This window comes from Gigantopelta aegis, chromosome 11 (genome assembly GCF_016097555.1).
Source record: "Gigantopelta aegis isolate Gae_Host chromosome 11, Gae_host_genome, whole genome shotgun sequence".
Classification (NCBI taxonomy): Eukaryota; Metazoa; Mollusca; class Gastropoda; order Neomphalida; family Peltospiridae; genus Gigantopelta; species Gigantopelta aegis.
In genome coordinates, this window is record NC_054709.1 from 27,046,702 (window position 1) to 27,074,239 (window position 27,538).

At 37.5% G+C, this 27,538-nt stretch overlaps 1 protein-coding gene and 1 long non-coding RNA gene across 3 annotated transcripts in view; one reads left to right on the forward strand and one right to left on the reverse strand.

Moving 5' to 3' along the window:
• The first annotated feature begins 713 nt into the window (after window positions 1-713).
• On the forward strand, window positions 714-2,302 carry LOC121385679. Its single transcript, XR_005959563.1, has 3 exons — window positions 714-749; window positions 1,354-1,652; window positions 2,215-2,302. It is a non-coding gene; the product is annotated as an uncharacterized LOC121385679 (long non-coding RNA).
• Window positions 2,303-4,052: 1,750 nt separating this feature from the next.
• The window catches only part of LOC121385676, a 68,437-nt gene continuing 44,951 nt past the window's right edge, over window positions 4,053-27,538 (reverse strand). For both annotated transcript variants that reach the window (XM_041516446.1, XM_041516447.1), the window contains exons 5-11: window positions 26,619-26,762; window positions 24,795-25,025; window positions 21,871-22,002; window positions 17,583-17,804; window positions 9,890-9,971; window positions 9,356-9,490; window positions 4,053-5,068 (exon numbers count right to left, since the gene is read on the reverse strand). In XM_041516446.1, the coding sequence (XP_041372380.1) occupies window positions 4,495-5,068; window positions 9,356-9,490; window positions 9,890-9,971; window positions 17,583-17,804; window positions 21,871-22,002; window positions 24,795-25,025; window positions 26,619-26,762 (1,520 nt within the window). In that variant the 3' untranslated portion in view covers window positions 4,053-4,494. The remainder of the gene's footprint in view (window positions 5,069-9,355; window positions 9,491-9,889; window positions 9,972-17,582; window positions 17,805-21,870; window positions 22,003-24,794; window positions 25,026-26,618; window positions 26,763-27,538) is intronic.

Here is a 27,538-nt window from a genome sequence, read left to right on the forward strand (position 1 = left end):
CCCACCCCTCATAACATTCGCTGAACTTTAAAGCTCCTGACAACATAAAATGATTTCAATAACAGTTCGGTTGTGTCGTGGTTAAGTCGTGGTTAAGCCATGGGTTCGCAGCCTGGTACCGGCTCCCACCCAGAGCGAGTTTTAGCGAACTCAGTGGGTAGGTGTAAGGCCACTACACCCTCTTTTCTCTCACTAACAACCAACTTACTGTCCTGGACAGACAGATGATGTGTGCGTGCCCAGGACAGCGTGCTTCAACATTAATTGGGTATTAGCACGGAAATACGTTGAAATTGAAATTGAAATTAACTGGGAACTCTTTATTATCTTCTATGCACAGAGGCTTATTATAGGGGGGTTCCAGTTGCACGGATCCCCTCACCACAGATAAAACAAAAACAACTCCATCACGTAGATCTAAATTGATGTCCACGTAAAATTTATAATTTCAAATTATAAATATTTACGTATTGTTTCGGAACCTCCCCCCCCCCACCCTTTACCTAAAGTATAATCCGCCCCTGATGCAGGGTCGTACCCTGATCAAAATCCTAGGTGTGGGGAGGGGAAGGGGGGAGCACTACTTGTTATCAACAAATGAAACACTATACTAATTAAACCCTGAGATGTTTATGCTATTTAACAGGGGGAAACGCTGTCCATTCCAAAACGGAAGTTGCTTAGTACCATTTTCCCGCTGGATAGTCGTAAACGACAGAACACAGCGAGTGCACGACGGTAAGAAGTGGGTAAGTTTTTCTATATTTCATTAATTAAATGTAGCGTGGTACTGGAAACACTTACAGATACGTAGATTATATATTCTTTGTATGACAAGGTTTATTATGTTTACTATTTATTTCTAAATTCGTGGTATATTTCCGCGAGCCAACGCAAAACCTCTAAAAAGTTATTTTCAACACGAAAACGTCACATTTAAGCCAACAGTAAATCAATAGGTTTGGGCATTACTTTTCTGAAGCAACTAAAAACCTTGTGTTGTAATGTCAGCATTGAATGAAGTTTATATTTTAGGATATTGATGAAAATAACAACTGTACGAGTTGGTGGTAGTTGTCTGGATACTGTCCAGGATATTGATGAATATAACAACTATACGGGTTAATGGTAGTTGTCTTGTTACTGTGCAGGATATTGATGAAAATAACAACTGTAGTACGGGTTTGTGGTAGTTGTCTGGTTCCTATCCAGGATATTGATGAAAATAACAACTGTACGGGTTGGTGGTAGTTGTCGTGTTACTGTCCAGGTTATTAATTTGGAACTGCTAAGGAACTGTCCAGGAAGTTGCGTACATGCATTAAGATTAATATTTTGTTTCTATTGTTTCAGATCACAGAACACTGTTACAAACGTCAATGAAGTAATACAGGTGCTATTGCTTATTTGGAATAACGAAGGCTATTTTCCATTGCTATTACTGCCATGTGATGTCTGATTTTGGATCCATCATTCAACTCTTAATGCACGAGTACCCTGATGATGCCATCAAAGTGCGACAGTGGGTTCCTAGTCCTCACTGTGGAAACATTAGATTGCAAACTAAATCCAGTACATGATTTACAAACGAGTGTTTGTCTGTCTGTTGGTACATGCAAACAACCATTAAAAACACAAGACATTGTTATAAGGTACATATTATATAGGTTTATTGTTAAAATACCAAGTTAATAACTTCATTCAGGATGTCTAGGCTTAACTAAAATTTCCGATTTTCGATTTACAATGTAATGCAGACGTTTTAGTGGGAACAAATGTACTTAACAACTAAAGTTTGTACTTTTGGCGACTACAGCTGGTAGAACAAAAATATTTGGTGTCATCACTGTTTTGACGTTGATTCATGAGTGTAGCCATTCACAGTTTTGAAGAAATTAGTTTTTAGCATTTTCGTCATTCAGACCATGGGATTACAGTTTTCGAAATTTAAAATGCAATCAAATATTAAACCAAAATAATATTTTTGGGACAGGCATATGAAAGATTGGGATGGGGCATACTTTAGTACGTACGAAAGGGAATGAGGTCCACGGAAATTGCTGAATTTGCACACGTGGGGTCGGGGTAATGTTGCGAGTCCAAGAAAAAAATTAATGAACAAATACGTTATTTTAGTGTTTGTCATTGACACAGACATTTCTGATGACTGTCACATTTGGCTTGAAGTGTTCATTGTTATATTTATCCTTACAGGGATCATCCATTTGATTACCTCGAGCGCTCTAACAGAAGGCCAACACGGCAAGTAGTGATGTTCAGGATTCAGGGATGTCTGCAAATGGATGCCAACCAGTGAGGCAACATCACAAATGTGACCAGTCAAAGAGTTTGCCCCACAAGCATCTGAGCTTGAATAAACATATATTCTAATACGCATTGACAGCTTTATGCAGGCATCGAAATACGCATTGTGTCTGGTAACCCATTTACAGGTTGCCACAAAATATAGCCTGGTAACCCATAGGTTACCACAACTATATGAAAGTTAAAACTGAATTCCTATTACTACTACTTTTAACGCCCTTGTATGTGTGCTAGATGATTATTGTAGTATACGTGTATTTATGATTCATTCTTTATCTTATCACTGTTCTTAATGTATTACATATAATTCTTTACAAGTATGTGAATCATATTTAATAACACTGAACAATTGAATAAATAAATAGATTAAAATAAAAATGTTCTGTTTTCTTTTTCCTCGTATTTTATCATAAAACAATGAAAGATAATAATAATTCTGAAATTGTATCGGTACGCGCGAACATCGGTACGAGAAATGAAATCCGGAAGTAAATTTATCTAGTGGGCGCTGGTTAAACGCGGAAACCGAAACCGATATGTATTAACATGCTCATATACCACTGGAGTTTTGAGCATGTCTGTTGCGGGTCCGGTCTCTAGATAGCCAGTGGCCTGACCCGCGACAGAAGCTTAAACGCGGAATTACTATAATTGCTTGCAATTGCACAAGTGAATACGAACATCGATGCAATTCCTTCCGAGAAAATGAAACGCAGAAGACCGGAATGCATTGTTTGGTTTACGTTCAGAAACGAAACTACCATTAACGTTGAAATTTTCTTACATGTGGTAACCTCCCGGTAATCTGAATGACCGTTCTCGACTTATTTCGATGCCTGCAGACACGCGCGCGCACAATCACACATACACGTGCACACATACAGTCGTACACAACAGTAGGATGGTATCCAGTATTTGTCTGAAAAGGCGAGTCGTTACTCCCGTTTCCCTCCACATTAGCCTGGAAAGTTTTATGAGAGCTGCAAATGTATCGCCTTACAATAATAATTTAATGTATTTCATTTGAAACTTCATGGCATTGCTCACTTGGAATTTGTTTAGTGATATTTAGCTCACCTTGATTTTCCTCATGGCGAAAACTGGTATGTGTGCTATATTTATTAAACGTGCATTATCGAGTTTGTATAACAGTACCTATTCTGTTGCATACACCACGTGTGCTTTTTTATCTCTTTCTCTTTCTCTTACTAAACAATGTGCTGCTTAATATACATATCACCTAGTATGTTTTGTTAAGGGCGAGACGTAACCCTGTGGTAAAAGCGCTAGGATATAGGATCGATCCCCGTCGGTAGGCCCACTGTGCTATTTATCGTTCCAACCAGTGCACCACGACTGGTATATCAAAGGCCACAGTATCGTACATATAAAAAGATCTCTTGCTGCTAATGTAAAAATGTAGCGGGTTTTCTCTATAAATTACTAAATGTTTGACATCCAATAGCCAATGATTAATAAATCAATTAGCTCTAGTGGTGTCGTTAAACAAAACACACTTTCAACTTTGTACTGGTGTGTCTGCTCTCTGCCATAAAGCATGTGAATAATTTCTGCGTCTGTTATTATTTACAAGGCATTTATATCCTAGCTTGGATTTCCTGCCACGGTTAATATAAATGCGTTATGCTTAGGAAACGTAACTTTCTAGATTGATTCATTATAAATAAAGGTGTTTTTTTCTTCAAATAAATTGAGTAGACTGTAAGTTACCTTATTTACAAATTGTATTATGTCAAATGTATCAGTATAAACATAGTCTTTGTATATAGAGGTTTGCCATTTTTACAAAACATGCTTTATCCAGATTGCTTCAATACAAATATATTGTCTGTTTCATAATTTGCTTAGTTTCTAGGTACAACATCTGTACATATTAGTTTGCCACTTTTACAAAACATGCATTATCCAGATTGCTACAATACAAATATATTCTCTGTTTCATAATTCGCTTAGTTTCTAGGTTTGCCTTATTTACAAATATTATTATCTCACATGCTTCAATATAAATGTATTCTTTGTAAGTACAGGTTTGCCATATTTACAAAACATGTATTATCCTGATTAAATCAATAAAAATTTATTCTCTGGTATATAATTTGCATAGTATCTAGGTTTGCCGATGTGGCCGACAAATACTAGTACATGTATCTACTTAGTAGTAATGTGGTTGTATTCTGGATCATACTGCTCTGGTAGGTCATCAGACCCGTCCGTATGGTTGTACATATCCTCGTCTTCAAATCTGTCTCCCTTGATGTGGCTGTACATCTCACTGTCCGTCCGTCCGTGTGGTGTAGGTTCTGTCGTGTCGTACAGCTCTCCAGTTAGCTCGGCCTCACCAATGTGGCTGTAGTTCAGATCTAGGTTTCTGTTTCGTTGTGTCTCGTGCAAAGTGTTGTATTCATCAGAAGCTTTGTCTGCTGGACCTTCCAGTTCATAGTCACCTGTTTCTGGTCCAGAGTCACCTGGACCCTCCAGTTCAAAGTAATCACCTGGAAAGGCGTAATTGGACGAATCTGCTGAATAAGCCGTTTCTGGCTTTGCGTCATCTGGACCTGCCATTTCGTAGACATCACGTGGCCTGACGCCATTGGGTAGATCCGCTAAATGACGAGTTCCTTGTAGTGCGTCATCTGCAGCAGCAAGGTCGTAGTCGATGGACGAAACTGCGATTGGACCACGCAAGGTTTTCGCGTTTGGTTGAGCACAGTATGCCACATTTCTAAAAAAAAAAAAAAGAAGAAGAAAAGAATTAAGAACACAGAAAATTAATTTTAAGCATAGTAAAGTCATGATTTCCAATTATTTTTGACAAAAACGAATGGTGTGAATTAATATCCGTACTATGTCTTGGCAGAAACGAACAGTACACGTGGTAGGCGGTAATTAATTGGGTATCGGAGAGAAGGTGGGTAAGGAATGTTTGTGCAGGCTAAATATACTCTTCAAAAGAAGAAACGCAAAACCACATTGTCGTAACATTTGGAGAATTGATTTAATTATTGAATGGTGAGTCCGATAATTACCAAATGTTGCAGGATTGTTCACAATTCACTCTAGTCCATTGTGAGTAAGTGATAGGACACACCACCAAGGTCAAGGTCATCTGGAGTCAATACCGGGTGTGGCCTCCGCGTGTGTTGACAACTGCCTGGCACCGCCTGCCCATTGAAGCAACCAGAGTACGGATGACGTCCCGGGGGATGGTGGCCCACTCGGCCTGCAAGGCTGCTGCCAGCTCGGGCAGGGTCTGGGGCTGTGGTTGTCGCTGTCGGAGGCGTCGGTCCAACTCGTCCCATAGATGCTCAATTGGGTTCAAATCCGGTGATATCGATGGCCAAGGAAGGACATTAATGTTGTTGTTCTGTAGGAAAGCCGTTGTGAGACGTGCTGTGTGAGGCCTGGCGTTGTCATGTTGGAACACTGCGTTGGCGTTGGCCATAACTGGAACGATGTGTGGCCGGAGGATCTGGTCAATGTAGCCCTGTGCATTCAGGTTGCCCTGCACGTGGACCAGGTCAGTTCTGCCAGTGTGTGAGATGGCTGCCCACACCATGACACTACCCCCGCCGAATCTGTCCACTTCCTGCACGCAGTTTGCCGCATAACGTTCACCACGACGCCTATACACGCGACATCTTCCATCATGACGTCGGAGCAGAAATCGGGACTCGTCACTGAACCACACCTGTCTCCATCGCAGTTGAGGCCATTGTCGATGAATCTGGCACTACTGCAGTCGGAGTCGACGGTGTTGTGGTGTTAAGATGACACCTCGAACTGGACGTCTGGCACGAATTCCTACCTCACGTAGGCGGTTCCGTACGGTCTGGTCGGATATCCTGCGCAAACCTGGTATTGCTGCGGCTGTGGAGGTGGCAGTAGTCAATCGTTCCCGAGGGTGGCGTACCCGGATGTAGCGGTCCTGCCCGGGGGTAGTGACCCGTGGTCGACCGGATCTAGGGAGGTCACGTGTTGATCCATGTTGCTGGTAACGGTCCCACAGTCTGGAGATGGTGCTTGGGGACACATGGAATGCCCTGGCAACGGCCGTTCTGGATTCGCCTGCGTCTAGTCGGCCGATGGCATTGTTTCTCTGCGGTTCACTGAGACGTGGCATGTCCTGGATTGTCAACTGTCGGCCAGATACAGAGGCCAGGCAAGCGAACACCCTGCACTTTTATACTGTCGGTGTTCATGTTGCACGTGCAGACAACGCACGTGCAGTGGTGACATGGTTTGCACGTGGCTGCGTTTTTGCGAATATTCACATTTTGGAACTTTATTGTACAGTAGCTGCGTTTTATCGAATGTAACCGTGGGAATGTGTTTGGGACATGCAATGACCTTATATTCACAAAGCATGAACAGGTAGGAAACATAAAATCGGAGTTATAACCCATTTGTACCCTTTTGCGTTTCTTTTTTTGAAGAGTATATATAATAGAAAATAATCTGTAGTAACAATGTTGCCAATTATACTAAAGCCACGTGAATAAATTCTCTTTTAAAAATCTTTATTTTGTCCCTTCTCTTTTACTATATAATTCCTTATTTTTGGGCGGATATATATATTTTTGTTGTTGTTGTTTAAATTATAGATGTGAAATGATATATTCGGAATTCATTGCATACAATTCGCCCGTCTTGAAAATTACTTTTGGAAACGGACGAATATGAACCATTGTATCATATAATATTATATATTTTTTATTTTATTATTATTATTTTTTAATATTTTATTGTCCCCAGCTAATTTTGACGATGCCAGGGTTGGGGTGCCCTGATTCACCGCCTTACAGAAGATTAATTAAATTATACACGTTAAATACTAGGAGTACATACACATTGTAGTAGTATGCTGATTATAGTAATAGTAATATTTATATAAATAATGTAGATCATGATATATATAATATTAATTAATGCATGTGTACATGTAGATAGTAATATTAATAACACATTAAAATGGCTAGTCAATAGAAATATATTTAAATAGCCTGGTTGATGTAATAGGGACATAAAATAAATATATAAGTTCAGAAAGAAGGATTGTTAAAAAGAAAAGCTATACATATAATAGTAATTAAAGTGATAAGTAATAATATCAAAATTCACGTCAAGCGCTCGCTTGATAATTCTTTCTATTTTCTTCCATCAAATTACTTTCTTGACTGAAGAGTCGTTTCCATGGTGCCCAGACTGTATTGTACTCTTCATATTTACAGTTTGTAAAAAGAATATATTTTTCTATTTCGTATTTATTTTGCTAAAAGTTTTGAGCAGCTATTATATTTATTTCATTCTTTTCCATTTTTGTCTTGTATATATAATATTTAATATTTATTAACAGCCAGTATATAAATATGTCTTTTATATCGCCTATTTGTCCAAATAAATAATTGTTTCATTTAATTGTATTCTAATTCCTTTTTTGTTTAAAATTCAATTTACAACAGCATGCCACAGATCAGTCACTTTATTACAATAGTAAAATAAATGTATTAATGTTTCTGGTGAACTGCCACAGAATGTACATTCATTAGTATCTATGTATTTAATTTTATGTAAAAAAGTATTAGTTGTTAGTATCTGGTGTATAATTCTGTATTGAAACCATATCAAAGTTGTATCTTTGAGACTTATAAAAGGCACTTTATAATAATTTCCCAATTCTTTTGAGTCAAAAGCAAAACCTTGGTTTCTACCTCTTATTTGTGATGTTGGTGTAATAATTTCGTGATTTAATAATTTATACATGTCTTTAATACCTGTCTGACTTTTAAGAATAATATTAAATTTTACCGGAAATACAGGATTAGTTAGCAACGTAAAGTGGCCATTTCTAACATTGTCTGCTTTATTTATAAAAGTCTTAATGCTGTTTATAAGCGATGTATATTCTAAAAAGTGTGAGTTTACATTTTTTGTTTTTTTTTAATTTCTCAAATGTAAAGAAATTTCCATCTTCATCAAGAAGATCGTTTATAAATATTATTCCCTTTTCTAAATAATTTTTATAACAGAATAATTTTTATATTGCTGTTGTACCAAATATTTGAGCTTAAAATGTTTTCTATTTTTTCCAAAATTTGTTTTTGTTGAATTAACTCCCAACTGTATAAAACATCTTTCCAAAACATGTTGGTTTTTTTTGTTTGTTTTTTTATATTCAAATAATAATCTCCATTTATTACAAGGTCTCTATTGGATAAGTTAGTAGTAGATTCAAACAGTTTAATCCATTCTGGGTTACCTAAAAATAGTCTCCTAAGCCATGAAGCTTTTAAAGCCATCATCAAATTATATATATTTAACATTTGTAATCCACCATCTTTTAATTCTTGAGCTAATAAGACTCGTTTTATTTTATCGGGTTTATTTTGCCAAATGAATTTATGAAATAATCTATTCAAATTGTCAACTTCTTTTTTGGATGGGTTTGGTAGTGCAGTTAGTAAATATGTAATTTTAGGTATTATTAGTGTTTTTAATACGGTTATTCTTCCTAAGACAGTTAATTTCCTTATTAACCATAGTTTTATCAATAGTTTAATTTCATTAATTTTTGTGGGGTAATTCGCTTTAACAATTAATTGTAAATTTACTGTAAACGTTATTCCGAGTATCTTAAATTCTGTTGTATTCCATTGTATCATATATGAACAATATATGGTAGCATAAAACTCGAAAACATCATATTTTATGCACAAGGTGCACGTGACTTTTCAGCAATGACATATGCAATGGAGCACGCATTTGAGCTCAAATAAATGAAAGTGAATGGTAGTTTTACATAGTGTACAATTAGCAGGTGTTATGTGCAAACCGTATGGTAAGTATGAAACTTTGTCAGGAATATTATAAAACAAATCTGATAACCGTATTTTAATTAACATGAGTTAGTTGTTATACACACAATATGGTCTACTATTTAAAATATAAATGTCAAGTTTCACAAAAACAAGCATTATATAATAGGATTATCTGTGTCTACAAACTGACATACTCATATTGGACTCTGTTGGTTGCATTGTTGTCATATTGCTCATAGGTGTTAGGTACTGAGGCTGTAGCATGGACTGGTGATGCAGCTCGTCTTTGATGATCCAGTTTAGCGGACTTGAAAAGAAATCTCTTGCTTCTGCAATAGATGAAAACACATGTACCGATGAATAACCACTACAATAAAACACTGTCATAAAATTTCAATGTTAATTTCTACATCTTTGTGTGAATATGTGTCCATATATTAGGATAGTGAAAAACATCTCCATTTTTACAAAATGTGACTTGATCGTTTTGCCCATAGACTCATATGACCTAAAACGTTTTATTGATATTCGTTGCACAGTAACATGATTTAATCATTTCTGTTTTGTATTTTTTCCCCGTTTTCTAGAAATTGAAATTTTGCCATACAAAGAAAAAAATCAAAAACAAATTATGGCTCTCTTTTTCTTTTCGAAATCAGTTATTGAGCGACAATAATTTTCTTTATTTGTTGTTAGTTGATTAATAACGTAGTTGTCTCAAATGATACCTTTTCATCCAGATAAGAACAACAACTCCAGCTAATACTAGAAGTGCTATTATACCAACTGCAACACCAGCAATCATGCCATCTGGAAAGAGATATATATATATATATATATATATATATATATATATATATATATATATATATATATAGATATAGATAGATAGATAGATATATAGATATAGATATAGATATATAGATATATAGATATAGATATAGATATAGATATATATATATATATATATATATATATATAAATACTGAACAGCATTGAAAACGCACCACCAGTTGATGGTAACAAATGTGAATGAGCGTATATCAGCATTAAAAATATCAATGAATAAGTACCGTACTACCTTATAGATCATGCATGATGACGAATAACTTAGAAAAACGATTGCCTGAACATTATATGAAACACAACACCAAAACACAACATATTGCATGCATGGCATGAAAAACGTAAATTGAATGTGCAAATTATGCTGATTGGGGCTATAAAAGATGGTCTCTAAAAAGCCACTTTCATTTATGAAGTAGTCTTTGAGGGAACGTTAAACGAGTGGTGGCAAGGTTGACAGCTGATGCCACCATTCAACAATCACTAGACTCCACAGGAGGTACCAGCAGACAGGAACCACCAGGGACCGTCCACGTCCAGGCCAACGACGTGTTTCGACACCACGACAAGATCGCTATATTGTTTGCCTCCATATTCGTGATCAAACGCTGCCAACTGCTAGAACTGCACAAACTGTTTAAGGTCGACGAGTGGTTATCAGCGCAGACACTGTGCGTCGCCGTCTTCGCTCTGTTTGTCTGCGTGCTCAACGACTATATGTTGGACCTATCCTGACTGATCGACATTGGAATGAGCGCCGACGTTTGGTAGGAAGGTATCGTCATTGGAGATCACAACGTTGGCATGGTGTGCTATTCTCTGACGAATCCCGTTTCCATTTAAGGAATGCTGATGGTCGGTTGCGGGTGTGGCGTAGGCGTGGAGAACGTTACCACAATGACTGTCTTGCCCAGACGGATCGATGGGGTTGAGGGAGTGTCATGGTGTGGGGTGGGATCAGTTATCGTCACCGAACAGAACTCCATGTTGGCCGTGGCAGAATGAATGCAATTTACTACCGGGATAACGTCTTCCAAAATCACATCATTCCCTTCTTTCATCAGCATCGGGATATGCACACATTTCAGCAAGACAACGCCCGAGCGCACACAGCACGTACTACAACACAGTATCTAGCGGACAACAATGTCCCTTTGCTTGAATGGCCAGCACTGTCCCCTGATTTATCGCCAATAGAGAAATTTGGGATTACCTTGGTCAATGCATCTCACGTCGTCCACAAATTAATAACACTATTCACAGACTTATCGGGTCGATGAGAAGACGATGCATGGCTTGTGTTGCTGCAGATGGTGGTCATACGCGCTATTGACTTTTCATTGTGACCCACGTGTCTTTCATACGTAGATGAATTAAAACGAATCAATGATTGTGCATCTTTTTTCTTTCTTTTTTTTGTTGTCATTATCAATCATCCATCTATTGCTGTTCACAACAAAAACATTTATAGCTCATTTCATTTCTTGGTGGTGCATTTTCAGTGCTGTTCAGTATATATAGTACAATTGTTATGCAAACGCTTGAAAAGAATGTTTGTCGTTTTAGTACCATTGTGCATATGGAAACAAATATGTGTTGTGGTGTCAAAACACCTGTTCTTTCGTATACGAGCTTCTGGGGCACTTTCCCCACTTATTTAAGAAAGACAGAACTCGCAATACAATAGTTTAAAAGTAACAAAAATCTTTAATGGATCTAGGCCTCGTTCCAATAAGGGATCTTATCACCTTCCTTCTGCATTTAAGGTGACCTTAACGCTAAGATCGCTTTGTGAAACGGGGACATGGATACCACACGTTTCGTAATTTTGTGTAAAATATAATTTTTATTTTAACTGTAGCTGCCCTTGGTAGTTCTACTGCATCTGGAATTTAGGCGATTTATTTACGACTGGTTTCTTTCTTTCCAGGCCGTTCAAGTGGTATGAATCAGATATCATACTGATAAGCACTTGTATTCTAAACTATCTGTCATGAATACTAGTTTCATTACACTACGGTGGTGTATATGACTGAATGCTAGTTATCCAATACCCAAAATGATTTGATGCAAAGCGGATATATAGCAATCAGATTTGAAAGATAAAATAGTTATTACTGATCAAAACCGTAGCTCTGCACAATGCATTTCACAATTTTCGATTGGGCATTTCACAAAATAGTGGTAGATCCCATTAACCTCTATCTAGTGTATCGTCTATATGAGGACAGCCACTCTCAATGAGATCCTTTACTGACCAATACATCACTTTGACAGCCACTCTCAATGAGATCCTTTGCTGACCAATACATCACTTTGACAGCCACTCTCAATGAGATCCTTTGCTGACCAATACATCACTTTGACAGCCACTCTCAATGAGATCCTTTACTGACCAATACATCACTTTGACAGCCACTCTCAATGAGATCCTTTGCTGACCAATACATCACTTTGACATCCTTTGCTGACCAATACATCACTTTGACAGCCACTCTCAATGAGATCCTTTGCTGACCAATACATCACTTTGACAGCCACTCTCAATGAGATCCTTTGCTGACCAATACATCACTTTGACAGCCACTCTCAATGAGATCCTTTGCTGACCAATACATCACTTTGACAGCCACTCTCAATGAGATCCTTTGCTGACCAATACATCACTTTGACAGCCACTCTCAATGAGATCCTTTGCTGACCAATACATCACTTTGACAGCCACTCTCAATGAGATCCTTTGCTGACCAATACATCACTTTGACAGCCACTCTCAATGAGATCCTTTGCTGACCAATACATCACTTTGACAGCCACTCTCAATGAGATCCTTTGCTGACCAATACATCACTTTGACAGCCACTCTCAATGAGATCCTTTGCTGACCAATACATCACTTTGACAGCCACTCTCAATGAGATCCTTTGCTGACCAATACATCACTTTGACAGCCACTCTCAATGAGATCCTTTGCTGACCAATACATCACTTTGACAGCCACTCTCAATGAGATCCTTTGCTGACCAATACATCACTTTGACAGCCACTCTCAATGAGATCCTTTGCTGACCAATACATCACTTTGACAGCCACTCTCAATGAGATCCTTTGCTGACCAATACATCACTTTGACAGCCACTCTCAATGAGATCCTTTGCTGACCAATACATCACTTTGACAGCCACTCTCAATGAGATCCTTTGCTGACCAATACATCACTTTGACAGCCACTCTCAATGAGATCCTTTGCTGACCAATACATCACTTTGACAGCCACTCTCAATGAGATCCTTTGCTGACCAATACATCACTTTGACAGCCACTCTCAATGAGATCCTTTGCTGACCAATACATCACTTTGACAGCCACTCTCAATGAGATCCTTTGCTGACCAATACATCACTTTGACAGCCACTCTCAATGAGATCCTTTGCTGACCAATACATCACTTTGACAGCCACTCTCAATGAGATCCTTTGCTGACCAATACATCACTTTGACAGCCACTCTCAATGAGATCCTTTGCTGACCAATACATCACTTTGACAGCCACTCTCAATGAGATCCTTTGCTGACCAATACATCACTTTGACAGCCACTCTCAATGAGATCCTTTGCTGACCAATACATCACTTTGACAGCCACTCTCAATGAGATCCTTTGCTGACCAATACATCACTTTGACAGCCACTCTCAATGAGATCCTTTGCTGACCAATACATCACTTTGACAGCCACTCTCAATGAGATCCTTTGCTGACCAATACATCACTTTGACAGCCACTCTCAATGAGACCCTTTGCTGACCAATACATCACTTTGACAGCCACCCTCAATGAGACCCTTTGCTGACCAATACATCACTTTGACAGCCACCCTCAATGAGATCCTTTGCTGACCAATACATCACTTTGACAGCCACCCTCAATGAGATCCTTTGCTGACCAATACATCACTTTGACAGCCACTCTCAATGACATCCTTTGCTGACCAATACATCACTTTGACAGCCACTCTCAATGAGATCCTTTGCTGACCAATACATCACTTTGACAGCCACTCTCAATGAGATCCTTTGCTGACCAATACATCACTTTGACAGCCACTCTCAATGAGATCCTTTGCTGACCAATACATCACTTTGACAGCCACTCTCAATGAGATCCTTTGCTGACCAATACATCACTTTGACAGCCACTCTCAATGAGATCCTTTGCTGACCAATACATCACTTTGACAGCCACTCTCAATGAGATCCTTTGCTGACCAATACATCACTTTGACAGCCACTCTCAATGAGATCCTTTGCTGACCAATACATCACTTTGACAGCCACCCTCAATGAGATCCTTTGCTGACCAATACATCACTTTGACAGCCACCCTCAATGAGATCCTTTGCTGACCAATACATCACTTTGACAGCCACTCTCAATGACATCCTTTGCTGACCAATACATCACTTTGACAGCCACCCTCAATGAGATCCTTTACTGACCAATACATCACTTTGACAGCCACATACTAGTTTTCTAAATCAAAACTACCACGGGACAGAGTTCATTGCAATAAATACAGCTGTGATGGCATGCATTAATGGATCACTATCAAAACCGTGATTATATCAGATAGTCACGAAAGTGAGCATATCCTTTGCCCCAAGTGTCACTCGTCATGAATATTGCCACCCCAGCTGTCAAGTCCGTCACTTCATCTAAAACGATGAATATATAAATGTGCAAATTTCACCAACGTTATGCACAAATTCAAAATATGGAATCGGCCATCATTTTGGAAAGTGATGAACGAACAGACTAAAAGTAATACGCCAGGCAAATATTAGTTTGTGTATCCCACTCCTTGTATCACATTTTTATTGTGTAAAATAGAAGCCGTAACAGACATGGTGATTATGAATATCCCATTAGAATATTTAATATCGCATCTCTGCACAAGACTGATTCCTAAATATTCTGACCAATAATAGAGTTGTTAGGGTACGCAGCCACAACTCACTCATGTGCTTTGTCTATATAGCTGTATAATGAACGGTACTAAATCTTATATAAAACAAGTGCATTTATTATGTTTTAAACTTACATCAACTCGCATGACCATGGTCATTAACACTATTCAGTGCAAATACCATCAACTTGTAAATCACAATAAATCTCTGTTTGACACAGGACTGAAAGCGTCTGCTGGAATAGCCAAGGTAAAGCAAATTTTATATACTGCAAATTGATTACTACTACAAATCCAGGTGCAATTACTTACCTTGCCTGTTTAAGCATTAATCGTCACCCCTATACTGAAAGTGAGATGTAATCAATACAATTTTTATTCTACTTTATTGAGAATACTTATTTCATTTACACTGAAGTTAAAAACAACACTGTTATGTGAGACAGTCTAGGTTTGAAACTTAATGTAATGTTTTATATGAGTTTTAGGATTATGCATTACTGTTACACAAGACGTAACCCGTGTTTGGCACGGGACATTCAAATGGTGTGTGGTTTCCTTACATTGGGCCTTTCCCCAAAAACTATTACCACCGTGTAGATGGCCGGCCCATGGCCTCTTCTACGTTAAGTCACAAGTGGCAACAGGCCCGTAGCCAGGGGTGGGTGGGGGGGGGGGGTTGGGGGGGGGTGGGTGGGGGGGGGGATCGGACGACCGCAAGATTGAGAGTTCCGCTCAAATGAACAAACATAAATCTGATTTTACATTTAAAGGTCCTTGTCCCCAAATGAACGGGATAATACAGCCGGGTTTGCTACCCGTCAGACTTCTCAATCACCAAATCATTTATGTTTAAATGCTAACAATGTATTAATGCTTTAGCATCATCCGGCGACTACATACATAGATACATACATGCGTGCTTCTATGGGACAGGAGCACTTTTCTAATCTGGCACCCCTAACGATTCATTATGACCAAAATATAGATGTCAACGAGATTGCAACATTATTCGCCTAACAGCACCCGAGGAGAATGCAACTCGCCTCTGTATATATACAATGAAATGATATGATCTTATTTGCAAGTTAGGGAGCGGGACTTAGCAAGAACGTCTGTCTGGCATTCAATTTGTTGGAGGTTCGATCCTCCTCAGAGGGCCCGTTTGATTATTTCACGTCCTAACTAGTGATCTGTAACTGGTCCATCAAAGGACGTCGTGCGTGCTATCCTATTTGTGGGATGTGGGAAGTGCACATAAAGATTCCTTGCAGTTATTTGGAAATAGTAACCATGTGGCGACAGCGGATTTCATCTGTGACCAAGTATCAATATAACTGTGCGTTTGCCATCCAATAACCGCTGATTAAAGAGACATTCCTGAGTTTGCTGCGCTTTTTAAGATGTTATCGACTTTTTAACGATTGTAATTATATATCAAATATATTTTTCTGCACAAAATATTAATGACTGGATATTAAACGTGTTTCTGAGCATTCTAATATGTGTACTAGGTTAAATTTCATTTTATTTCCAAAAATTAAAACATTTCGTACGAAATTATTTGAACACAAAATCCAGTTTGGGCTTCTTACAAATATTAAGACGACCAGAAACACTGATATTCTAAACAAGAAAATATATTTAATATGTATGTTTAATCGTAGAAATATTTTATTAGTCGGAAACATCTTACCATGCAGTAAACTCAGGAATGGCCCTTTAATAGTCAATGTGTTCCAGTAAGCTTAAATTTGTTACAATTTTTACCATGTATCATTTATTATAAATACATTGGTACGACTAAACACAAACGGCTTCTTGTCGTGGCTCTATGACCAGGCCATTTTACATGCATACCACAACTTAATGCAACTTGTTAACGTATATTTTGCAACAAAAGTTAATGTATTATTCTCGAGTGTAACCGGCGCCATCACATTGATTGGTAAGGGGTTCTATATATAGTCCAGTAAAGATAACCTGAAAAATAGGTTGCAATTTGTCCGAGGTCAAACCATAAATTTACTGGACTAATATATATATATATATATATATATATATATGTATCTGGGGACCCACCACCCCCGTATACGGCTCCGCGCCATCGGCGCTCGCGGTTGATGAGTTCCGTCTACATGAAATTTCGATCCTCGCTAAACATGTTGGCTACGTACTGGGCAAAGATTTCAGCTTCCATCACCGTTGAATTTATGGAATTCATTTTGGTACGCAATACTTAATACGAAGCGAGTACAATTATCGACTGGATCTGAGCGTAAAAAGAAAGCCGTCGGCAGTATAAATCAAAAGAGAAGTAGCGGTCAGGACGACTGAAAATTGTTAAATTGTCCTTGCGTATTATTATCATAAGCTTACGAGCTTCCATTTTTGTGGGGGATAGATGGAGGGCAAGCTACTTTTAGCCCGAATTAAACGAAACTGCCCGAATCTGGATAACAACATTTATTCATATTAGCATTACTGCCAAAAGGTTATATTGGATTACAAACGAAATTACCTCGTATGTTTATGATTATATTATATATGCCAGTTCATCGGTTCTTCTTTGACCGAAAAGAACTGTAAAGTTATAATCTATTATAACCTACTTGAACCATTGTTGGAGCCGATCTGTCTCTGTGATTCAGTTATCCCAGTTATCATCGGTGTCGATGTTGTCGTTTCTGTCCGATCTGTAGGGTGATTTCTGTTCTCAGTAGACGAGATACGCGTTGATGTGAATGTTGGTGTTTGTGTTGTGGCTGGCGTTGAAGTAAACTTTATTGTTGTGGATGGCGTTGAAGTAGACCTTATTGTTGTGTTAGGCTTGTCTGAAATATGGAGTAGGCTTTACCTTAACATTTGTCTATGATAGCCTAGTAAGCCACCGGCTTATAAAATCGGACAGTCGTTAGTAAAACGAAATGATAGCCCTGTATGTTCAGTGAAGAAAAGACTGAAATATAATCATAATCCATACTGGTATTAAACATTAAAATGAAATTAATCATGTTTATGATTAACACCAAAGATGCATGACAAGATTTCTGGCGATTTAAATTTTTTGTCTACCTCTTCTGGGTCATAAAGTAGAAAAAAAGTAATTAATTATGAAAAATATCATGATTAATATAGTTTTGTTTGGGAAAAAAGACGACCTCCCCCCCCCCCCCCCCCACACACACAGAGAGAGAATTAAAAAAAACCCGCATCCATGTGAATTTTGTCCATGACATTTAAAACCGTCAAATGTTATCTGAAAGAATGCCCAATCGAATGGATAATTAATAGCTTTATTTTTAAAAAAACCCACACAAATAAATAAATAGAAACACCATCCTTCAACCGACATGTATTATATATTTATATATTCAAGGAATACACGTACTACTAAACTGACTAATTAAAATGAACTAAACTAATGTACATCAGGTCGGCTAATGCAGTCAGTGGGAAAGAATATATTTTACATGCGGCCAGTGAACAAAATCGAATGAGATTGCACTGGTAGATACGTACCTAGTTTAATGCATGTGTAAAAGTAACAATTTTAATAGTTAAACGAAATCTAATGAATATATCAGTTATTACTGTATGTGAACTTTATTTTACAGGCGTGATTTTAGATACTGGAACATATTATAGAGCAGTAGACGATTGTAGCTAAGGTTGTTTGAAGTGACGCAAGCTAAATTTCCATATGTGCTATTTTGGGATTTAGTAGAGAAGATGTTGAAAAACTGGTCGAACTTGTCAGAGACAAAAAGTGCCTTTATGATTCTACAGATACCCACCATCGGAATTAACAATACATGCATATATAGTTTTTCAGGATGACCTAGGATGTATAGCTTATGACAAATGGAACTAAATGCACAATGTTGCATTGAAACAAAATGCAGAGTGTTTTGATTAAATATTTAATTTAATATCATTATGCATTGAGATGAACATGCAATTATTAACCACGTTTCATTGGTCTGGTACTTGCAAATTTTTGTCTTATTCGCCATACGAATGAAATTGCACTAGTAGATACGAAAAAACAAGAAAAACAACTACGGTATGAGAACATTTCTGCACGTGATATAAAAGTACGTACCTAGTTTAATGCATGTGTAAAAGTAAGAATTTTAATAGTTAAACGAAATCTATTAATATATTGTTTACGTCCGCAAAAATTCTAAACTGCGTTATTACTTTATGTTACAGGCATGATTTTAGACACTGCAACATACTTATATCACTATTATAGAGCAGGGCCCTGTTCCACGAAGCGATCTTAGCCCTAATATCACCGTAACTGCACAGATAATATATGCACTTAAGGTTACCTTAGGGCTAAGATCGCTTTGTGGAACGGGGCCCAGTAGACGATTGTAGCTAAGGTTGTTTGAAGTAAGTTTTCATATGTGTTATTTTCGTATTTAGTAGACAAGATGTTGAAACACTGGTCGAACTTGTAAGAGACAAAAAGTGCCTTCATGACTGTACAGATACCCACCATCGGAATTAAAGGGACAGACACTAGTTTCAACCCGTGAAAATTAACACAAAGTTTGGTTAATCTACAAACCTGAAACACATTACGATAAAGTTACAATTGAGTGAAATATGAGTCTGTGACTTTGATATAGTGAATTACCCTCTAAAAATAGACTAAAACGTTTTACTACTATTATAGTACAACAAATATAGTTAGAAGTACACGTATTTAATTTGTCTGTGTCCTTAACATGTTCGATCTTCTATAATGACGTAATTTTCTGCGTGAAATAGAAGCCAAACACGTGTAAATGTGTGACCGACATAACTGCTAGTCGCAGACGTAAACTTACAATGTTTTGTGAAATAGGTCCCTGGCCTTTCGTGTTCTGCTAAATAGAACAGTAATGTTACTAGTATTGCATAGCAGAACAACAAAGTTCAAATCAGCCAATGATTTTGAAGTTAATTGTACCGAATTTCACACTATCTAGCTATTAAAATGAATGTCCTTGTGTGTTCTTGATTAACTAATGGATACTAATAAAATACGATGTAAGTAAAGACTTCCTTTCTGTCTCTCAGGGTGAGACATAGCCCAGTGGTAAAGCTTTGGGATCGATCCCCGTCAGTTGACCCTTTGGGCTATTTCTCGTTCCAGCCAGTGCAGCACGACAAAGGCCGTGGTATGTGCTGTTCTATCTATGGGATGGTGCATGTAAAAGATCCCTTGCTTCCAATCGAAAAGAGTACAGCGGGTTTCCTCTTTCAATATCTGTGTGGTCCTGAATCATATGTCCGACACCATATAACCGTAAATAAAATGTGTTGAGTGCCTCATTAAATGAAACACTTCCTTCCTTTCTCGGAGAGAGAGAGGGAGTGAGGAAGGAAGGAAAATAGTCTAGGTTTGAACGAGAGAGAGAGAGAGAGAGAGAGAGAGAGAGAGAGAGCGAGAGAGAGAGAGAGAGAGAGAGAGAGAGAGAGAGATTGAGAGACAGACAGAGAGACACAGAGAGAGAGGAAGGGAGGGAGGGAGAGGACAGGGGGGAGGAAGGAAGACAGTCTAGGTTTGAGAGAGAGAGAGAGAGAGAGAGAGAGAGAGAGAGAGAGAGAGAGAGAGAGAGAGAGAGAGAGAGAGAGAGAGAGAGAGAGAGAGAGAGAGAGAGAGAGAGAGAGAGAGAGAGAGAGAGAGAGAGATTGAGAGACAGACAGAGAGACACAGAGAGAGAGGAAGGGAGGGAGGGAGAGGACAGGGGGGAGGAAGGAAGACAGTCTAGGTTTGAGAGAGAGAGAGAGAGAGAGAGAGAGAGAGAGAGGAGAGAGAGAGAGAGAGAGAGAGCGAGAGAGAGAGAGAGAGAGAGAGAGAGAGAGAGGATTTGAGATTGAGAGACAGACACAGAGAGACACAGAGAGAGAGGAAGGGAGGGAGGGAGAGGACAGGGGGGAGGAAGGAAGACAGTCTAGGTTTGAGAGAGAGAGAGAGAGAGAGAGAGAGAGAGAGAGAGAGAGATGAATGTATAAATATATAGATATGAATATAGATATAAATATAGATAGGTAGATAAATATAGAGAGTGAGAGATAAATGAGAGAGAGACAGAGATAGATACAGAGAGGGAGTAAGTATTACCAAAATGTGTTTCGGTATCGTCAATATCAGAGGCTCTCATAATACAATTTGTATTCCTAATATATGATGCTGACGATATCGAAACATACGAGGGTAATACACTGTAATCTCTTTATCACACAGTACCAAGCTTAGTGTTTTTGTAATTTTAGTCAGACATTACTCGGTATTCAAATAACGTATTAGTATGCGAAGCAGTGTCTTTTTAAATGGGAATGACCTCAACTTATTGTGAATATCCATACACAAAATCAAACTAGTACTTGATGTTTGTTTGTTGTTGTTGTGGGTTTTTTGTTTGGTTCTTTTGGGGGGTTTTTGTTGGGGGGTTTTCCAGAAAGGTGGACAGCTTTCACTGTAAAGTTGTTCTTAAACCGTTTTCGTTTGATGGTTATGAATGATAACGTCAATTCTTGAGTCTCGCCGTAGTACGTTTGTTTACATGTCAATATGCTGCATAATACGTGTCTAACTGTTCGGAACATCTCGGATATATCCGTTTGCATGAGAAAATCACGATTCATATCGCCAATCGATTTTCGAAGCAATAATTGTCGAGAGTTATCTCCCAAAAGTTCTTGTTACGGTCATATGGTCTAAAATGTTTATCATCGAACGCCATGTTTAATTAAATGTATTATGTATATATTAGATAAATGTTACACAAACTAGTTCTTTCTCTTCTTAGGAAATCATCAACTATACATCAACTGTCTAAAACGTGGTATTGATGAAATACTAGAAGATGCAATTGGCTCTATTGGTTATTCTAAACTTACATATTTGGCAAATTGCTTTAAGTTCACTCCAGCAACTTTGTGTTTCAGCTTCTATATCACCAGATTCTGTCTTGTACACAGATAAACACTGTAGTCTATCGCTCCCAAATACTGTGGAATTGAAATCAGTGCCTGGAAAACACATATATGTTAAGTATTTTATGAGGTATGAACTGTAGAATATAGGATAGCAGACTGTCAACCTCAAACCAAGGGCTGGTTATGTTAAAAACCAAACAAAACACACCAACACCAAATACCAAAAACAACAACCCCCAAAAATACAAAGTTTTAATATTTAAAACGTTATTTTTAAAATATCAAAAGAAAAGCAATGTCCACATCAATCCTATTACATTAAGAAAGGATTTAATTATCCCCTGGGCCAGTGCGTTAATATCTGTGTATGTAATACTGAAATGCGACGTACATACAATATACATGGATATTCACACACACATACATGCATACATACATACATACATACATACATGCTTGCATGCATGCACGCACACACACACACACACACACACACACACACACACACACACATGCATACATACATATATACATACATGCATACATACACCCTAGCACGACAAAAATACATCGGTTATTGGGTGTAAAACTATGGTAAATGCAAAAAAAACCCAAATGCATACAGGTGACTGACATCTACATAACTTCCCGCGTCATTACATTCAAATCAAATCCGTATCGACAGACATAAATTGCATTCAACACCATGAAAAGCCATTAGAATTTCCGGCGGAATGATTAACATGTTTGCGGGTAACATTATAAGCAATATGGCTTAGCCTGAAAATCCTGTGCTCTCCTCTAAACGAAGAAGGCCAAGGTCATGATAATCTGTCTTTTACCTTTACATTCATTTAGCTTAAAGATGATGTAAAGTTCAACCTGAGCGACAAATTATATACTAAAAGTCAAAAGTTATTGTGACACACACAAGACAAAGATAATTGATGATAAGGTTTTACTGCCGTGTGTAAAACGTTATAACATGGAAAGAGAAATGTCCGAATGTATGGAAATGAGCAGTAGTCCATGAAAAGGGCGCACCTGCCATATGCAAATGAGCCACATCATTAGAGTGGGTCCAGAGCGAAGTGCACACAGTCAGTAGCGAATGTGTTCACCTTGAGCATTGATACAGGCCTGGCACCGTCATCTCATTGAGGCCACTAAACGCTGGAGAAAGCGATGTTACGGGCTGTGAGGGTTGCTGGCTGGAACCTGTTTCGCAGATGCGTGGTTCGGATCCATGTGTCTTGGTGAGGGGTTGTAACGGGTGGTCGGCCGCTACGAGGACGGTCCCTGACCTTGTTCTTTTGTTGATATCGTTGCCATAAGTGCCATATGGGGTTTCTGTGGACGTTGAATTGACGTGCGACGTCACGTTGCGAGGTCCCAGATTCAAGCATCCCTATGACTCGCCATCTGTCATTTTCACTGAGGCGTGGCATGACGTATTTGCATCAAACAGTTCACTAATGGTGTTTTTCTGACTTCTGGACTGAAGGCTGCACAGAGTGCCAATGATTTGTGACTGAATGTCTAGCCTTTTATGGTGAACACTGGACAGCATTTCTTCCGGATATTCCATGCTTCTTGCACAACGCATACAATCGCTGCAACAACTGCTTGGTTGTATTTCTTTGAGCTGTTCCATGCACATTTTCTCTGGCTTTCATCCATAAATCCATTCGCAAATTTATTACTCTAAACAATCCATGTCACAATAACTTTTGCCTTTGAGTAATATGTAAAGACAAATTTTCGTGCAGTGATTGCTATTTTATCAGCTAAGACGACACACAGTGACCTTGTTAAATCAGGTTATAGCTCATACCAGCAAACAAACATTTGTGGTTTTTATGTCAGTAATTCTAATTTGGGTTGGCTTTACGAAAAGGAAAACTGGTTTGGTATTAAATAACAAAAATGTTCTAATTTTGTTGAACTTAATAAAAAAAACCCACTAAAATATCGATAAAGATGCATATTAATCATTAAATACCCACAGAGAAGAAGGTCGTCTGCTTATTGTGTGTGAAATTATGACTTCTCTTTTTTATTCTATGTACGTACACAAAACACATCCACCTAGTAGACATTAAAAAAACAAATAATAAGAGCAGAGTTAAATAGGACCAGTTAATCGAGAAAATATAATTTCAAACTCAATGAATTGTCGACGTTCTTCACAATGGGTAAGTATTATTGCTTTATTTACATACTGACCTATGCTTTTACAAATTATAAATAAAGATAGAACATGTTTTGTTGTTTCTATAACACGTTTTATTTTTCTTTATCAGTGATGTAGTTGTTTGTGACATTAACGCAAAATATGAATTTTGAAATGACGATCAAGTTGTATTATATATGATCAAGCTATATTTCCGTTCTTTTAGCTTCAAACCTCATTTTACAACGTAGAAAGATAAAAGCATGCAGCGACAATCTGGATTATCACGTGATTGACGTTTTGCACCATAACTTGATACTTCCGAGTGTTGGAGTTTTGTCTGTTAATAATTTAAGTGACAAATAAATAACATTGACAGATATGTGATAAATTTAATGAATAATTAATTATTATTTTATTATATGGAAAATATCAATCTCGGTTGTTTATCAAAGGTTTAACAGATTAGGAAAACATTGGCTGATAATTTTCCATATTCAAAATACTCCTTACAAATCCTTTAATTTTTAAAACTGTTTTATGATCATGGCATTTTGTCTCCATATCTGCATTCGGCTCCTGGACTACACACAATTTAAATTTTGCAAATAGTTTTTAAAATGTATCACTTAGACAATAACACATTTCGATTATTTTAGTAATCATTCATACATAAAATGTAATATATTTAGCTGAAAAATACAAAATGTACCATTAATCCATTTCCATTTCCTTTGTCGCTTGAGCCCGATCCAATGCTTCGACCAACGTCTGAACAAAGACAGTGTAGACGAAATTAGTATCTTTAGGGGCTCCATGATGTCAGTCGTTAGCCTAAGAAGTTTGTTACTACAAACTTCCATGGCACTGTGCCATTGTTTCTTTTCTCCTGATATACACAATCCGCTGACGCATCTGTCATTATGTCTCTTTAACGCATTTTCTAAATGGAAAGAAAAATCAATATGCAGAAAACATTAGTTGTACTCTATATATTATTGACATGCTGCATATTGTTGTTCTCATTTTAATGGATATCATAATTATTTTGTTAACCAAATGATCAGAAAGTCAGAGACTGTTTATGTATGTGCTCTTTATTTCAAAGTTGCAAATGTACTATTTTGCTATCTTACGTGAACTTTTAATAAATAACTACAAGTTGATCGATCCCAGAAGATCAAAATTATAATGTGCTGCCACGGCGTAAACATTAATTTTTGTGTGTGTGTGTGTTGTTGTTGTGGTGTGTGTGTGTGTGTCTCTCGCTCTCCTCATCTCTGCTCTCTCTCTCTCTCTCTCTCTCCTCTCTCTCTCTTCTCATCTCTCTCTCTCTCTCGCTCGCAATTATAGATATATATAATAACCTCTTTAAAAAAAGTAGAGGAACTCTAATAAGAATTTAACATTGCCAAAATTTGACAGAAAAGATTTGACAGAAATAAATGTTCGCACAGTGGGGATAATGGACGCTTCCGGAACTTGTCAAAATCGAGAATGACAACCCCCACGCACGTGTACGGGGAAACTGCTTGATGTGTTTCGGTGTGGTTGATAAACAGACCCCGAACGTTCTTTACTAGGATTTGGGTGTGGAAAAAAACGTATGTTTTTAAATATTTCAGGTTCGCCTACATTTTTTGAAGAGTATATATGAGAGAGAGAGAGAGAGAGATAGAGACGAATGAGAGAGAGAGAGAGAGTGTAGGAGAGACGAGATCGAGAGAGAGAGAGAGAGAGAGAGAGGAAGAGGGGGGGGGGGGGGAATAAATATCGTATTCGAAAAAGCATTTGAAATGGTATAATTTATTATACACACCTTTTTTCAAGATAATTTACTTGGGGACCATGGACTTTTTATAAAGCGAGTAAGAATAGACCAGGTATCTTTATTTAATTATTAAATTAATAATCATTAATTTTAATAATACTGCTGTGCAAACATACCTGACAAAGCATTCTTTCAATAAACATACAAAGACAAAACATGAATCGAACTGGAAGTTGAAGTTTAATTTAAACTCAACGATAGTATATTATGTCATTATTTAACTTCGCTTTCTATCAAATTTTAGATATTTCACCGTAATTGCACTTCACATCCATTTTATATGTACAGTTGTCTAAATTATATTATTTATATTTCAGATACGATGAGGTGCACTGATAATCATCAAACTAAAAAACGATGAAGTGACAATGGCCTAAATAATAAAAACTAAATTATTTACAAGGGAGATAACTAAAATTGTTCACAAATATATAAATATGATTTCTATATTTTCACTAACTAAAATACAGTGAAAATATGACCTTTTATCAAATATCACTTTTATATATATATATATATATATATATATATATATATATATATATATATATATATATATTATATTATTATCTATATATATCATAGCTATGTATATAATAAATATAATATATAGTAAACAATACAAATTGATAAATGACAAACCGAAAAATAACGAAGTTTAAAACTGCAATGTTCGCAGAGACTTTCTGTCAGGAGAATACATACCAGAATAAGCATAATACGAATTACTGTTGCAGGATTTGTCAAATTTCAGCTTGAAGATATTGTCACTAAGCCACCTATAGCCACCACTGAGGTAACCGCAAGTGGCATCATTAGTAGGGTTAAATGGCAAATTTTCAGGAATATCTGTAAAAGAAATACGAATCATCTTAATAATGTCATAGTGGAACATTTACAACTATATTCAAATGTAATTTATATATTTAGCTGTTCATGTACGCTTCAGTTAATTGCTATTCTATTACCTGCCATGCAATAACTTAGTACCGGTCTCTAATAACTTAAATCATCGGTACTGGTCCCTTCCATTCCCCCCGGTGGCGTTCGTGGGTTAAATCATTTATCGGACATAAGGCTGGTAGGTACAGGGTTCGCAGCTCTGTACCGGCTCCCATCGAGAGCGTGTTTTAACGACTCAGTGGGTAGGTGTAAGGCCACTAAACCCTCTTTTCTCTCAATAACCACTAACAAATAACAACTAACCCACTGTCCTGGACAAACCGCCTAAATAGCTGAAGTGGGTGCCCAGGACAGCGTGCTTGAACCTTAATTGGATATAAGCACGAAAATAAGTTGAAATGAAATGAAATAACTTAGTTTTTAGTTAATTAGGGGCTAGCAATCCGACCTATTAGTGTCAAACTAAATTACAGCAATCAAGGTCTTTTAATTGTTGTTCCCGTCTCAATAGCTAAGGACTATAAACCAAGGCAATTACGTGTCAACAAATATATGTATCTGATAAATATTAGTTTTTCTATACATGAAAAGAGACCAAAGAAGGACCCAAGGAAGACAGCTCTGCTGTTCGTACCCTTGAGGTTATCAGTTACAATGTCAACTCCATCGGGAGACCTGTATGCTATTCAACTAAGAGCTGAGACCTATATATTATCTGTATT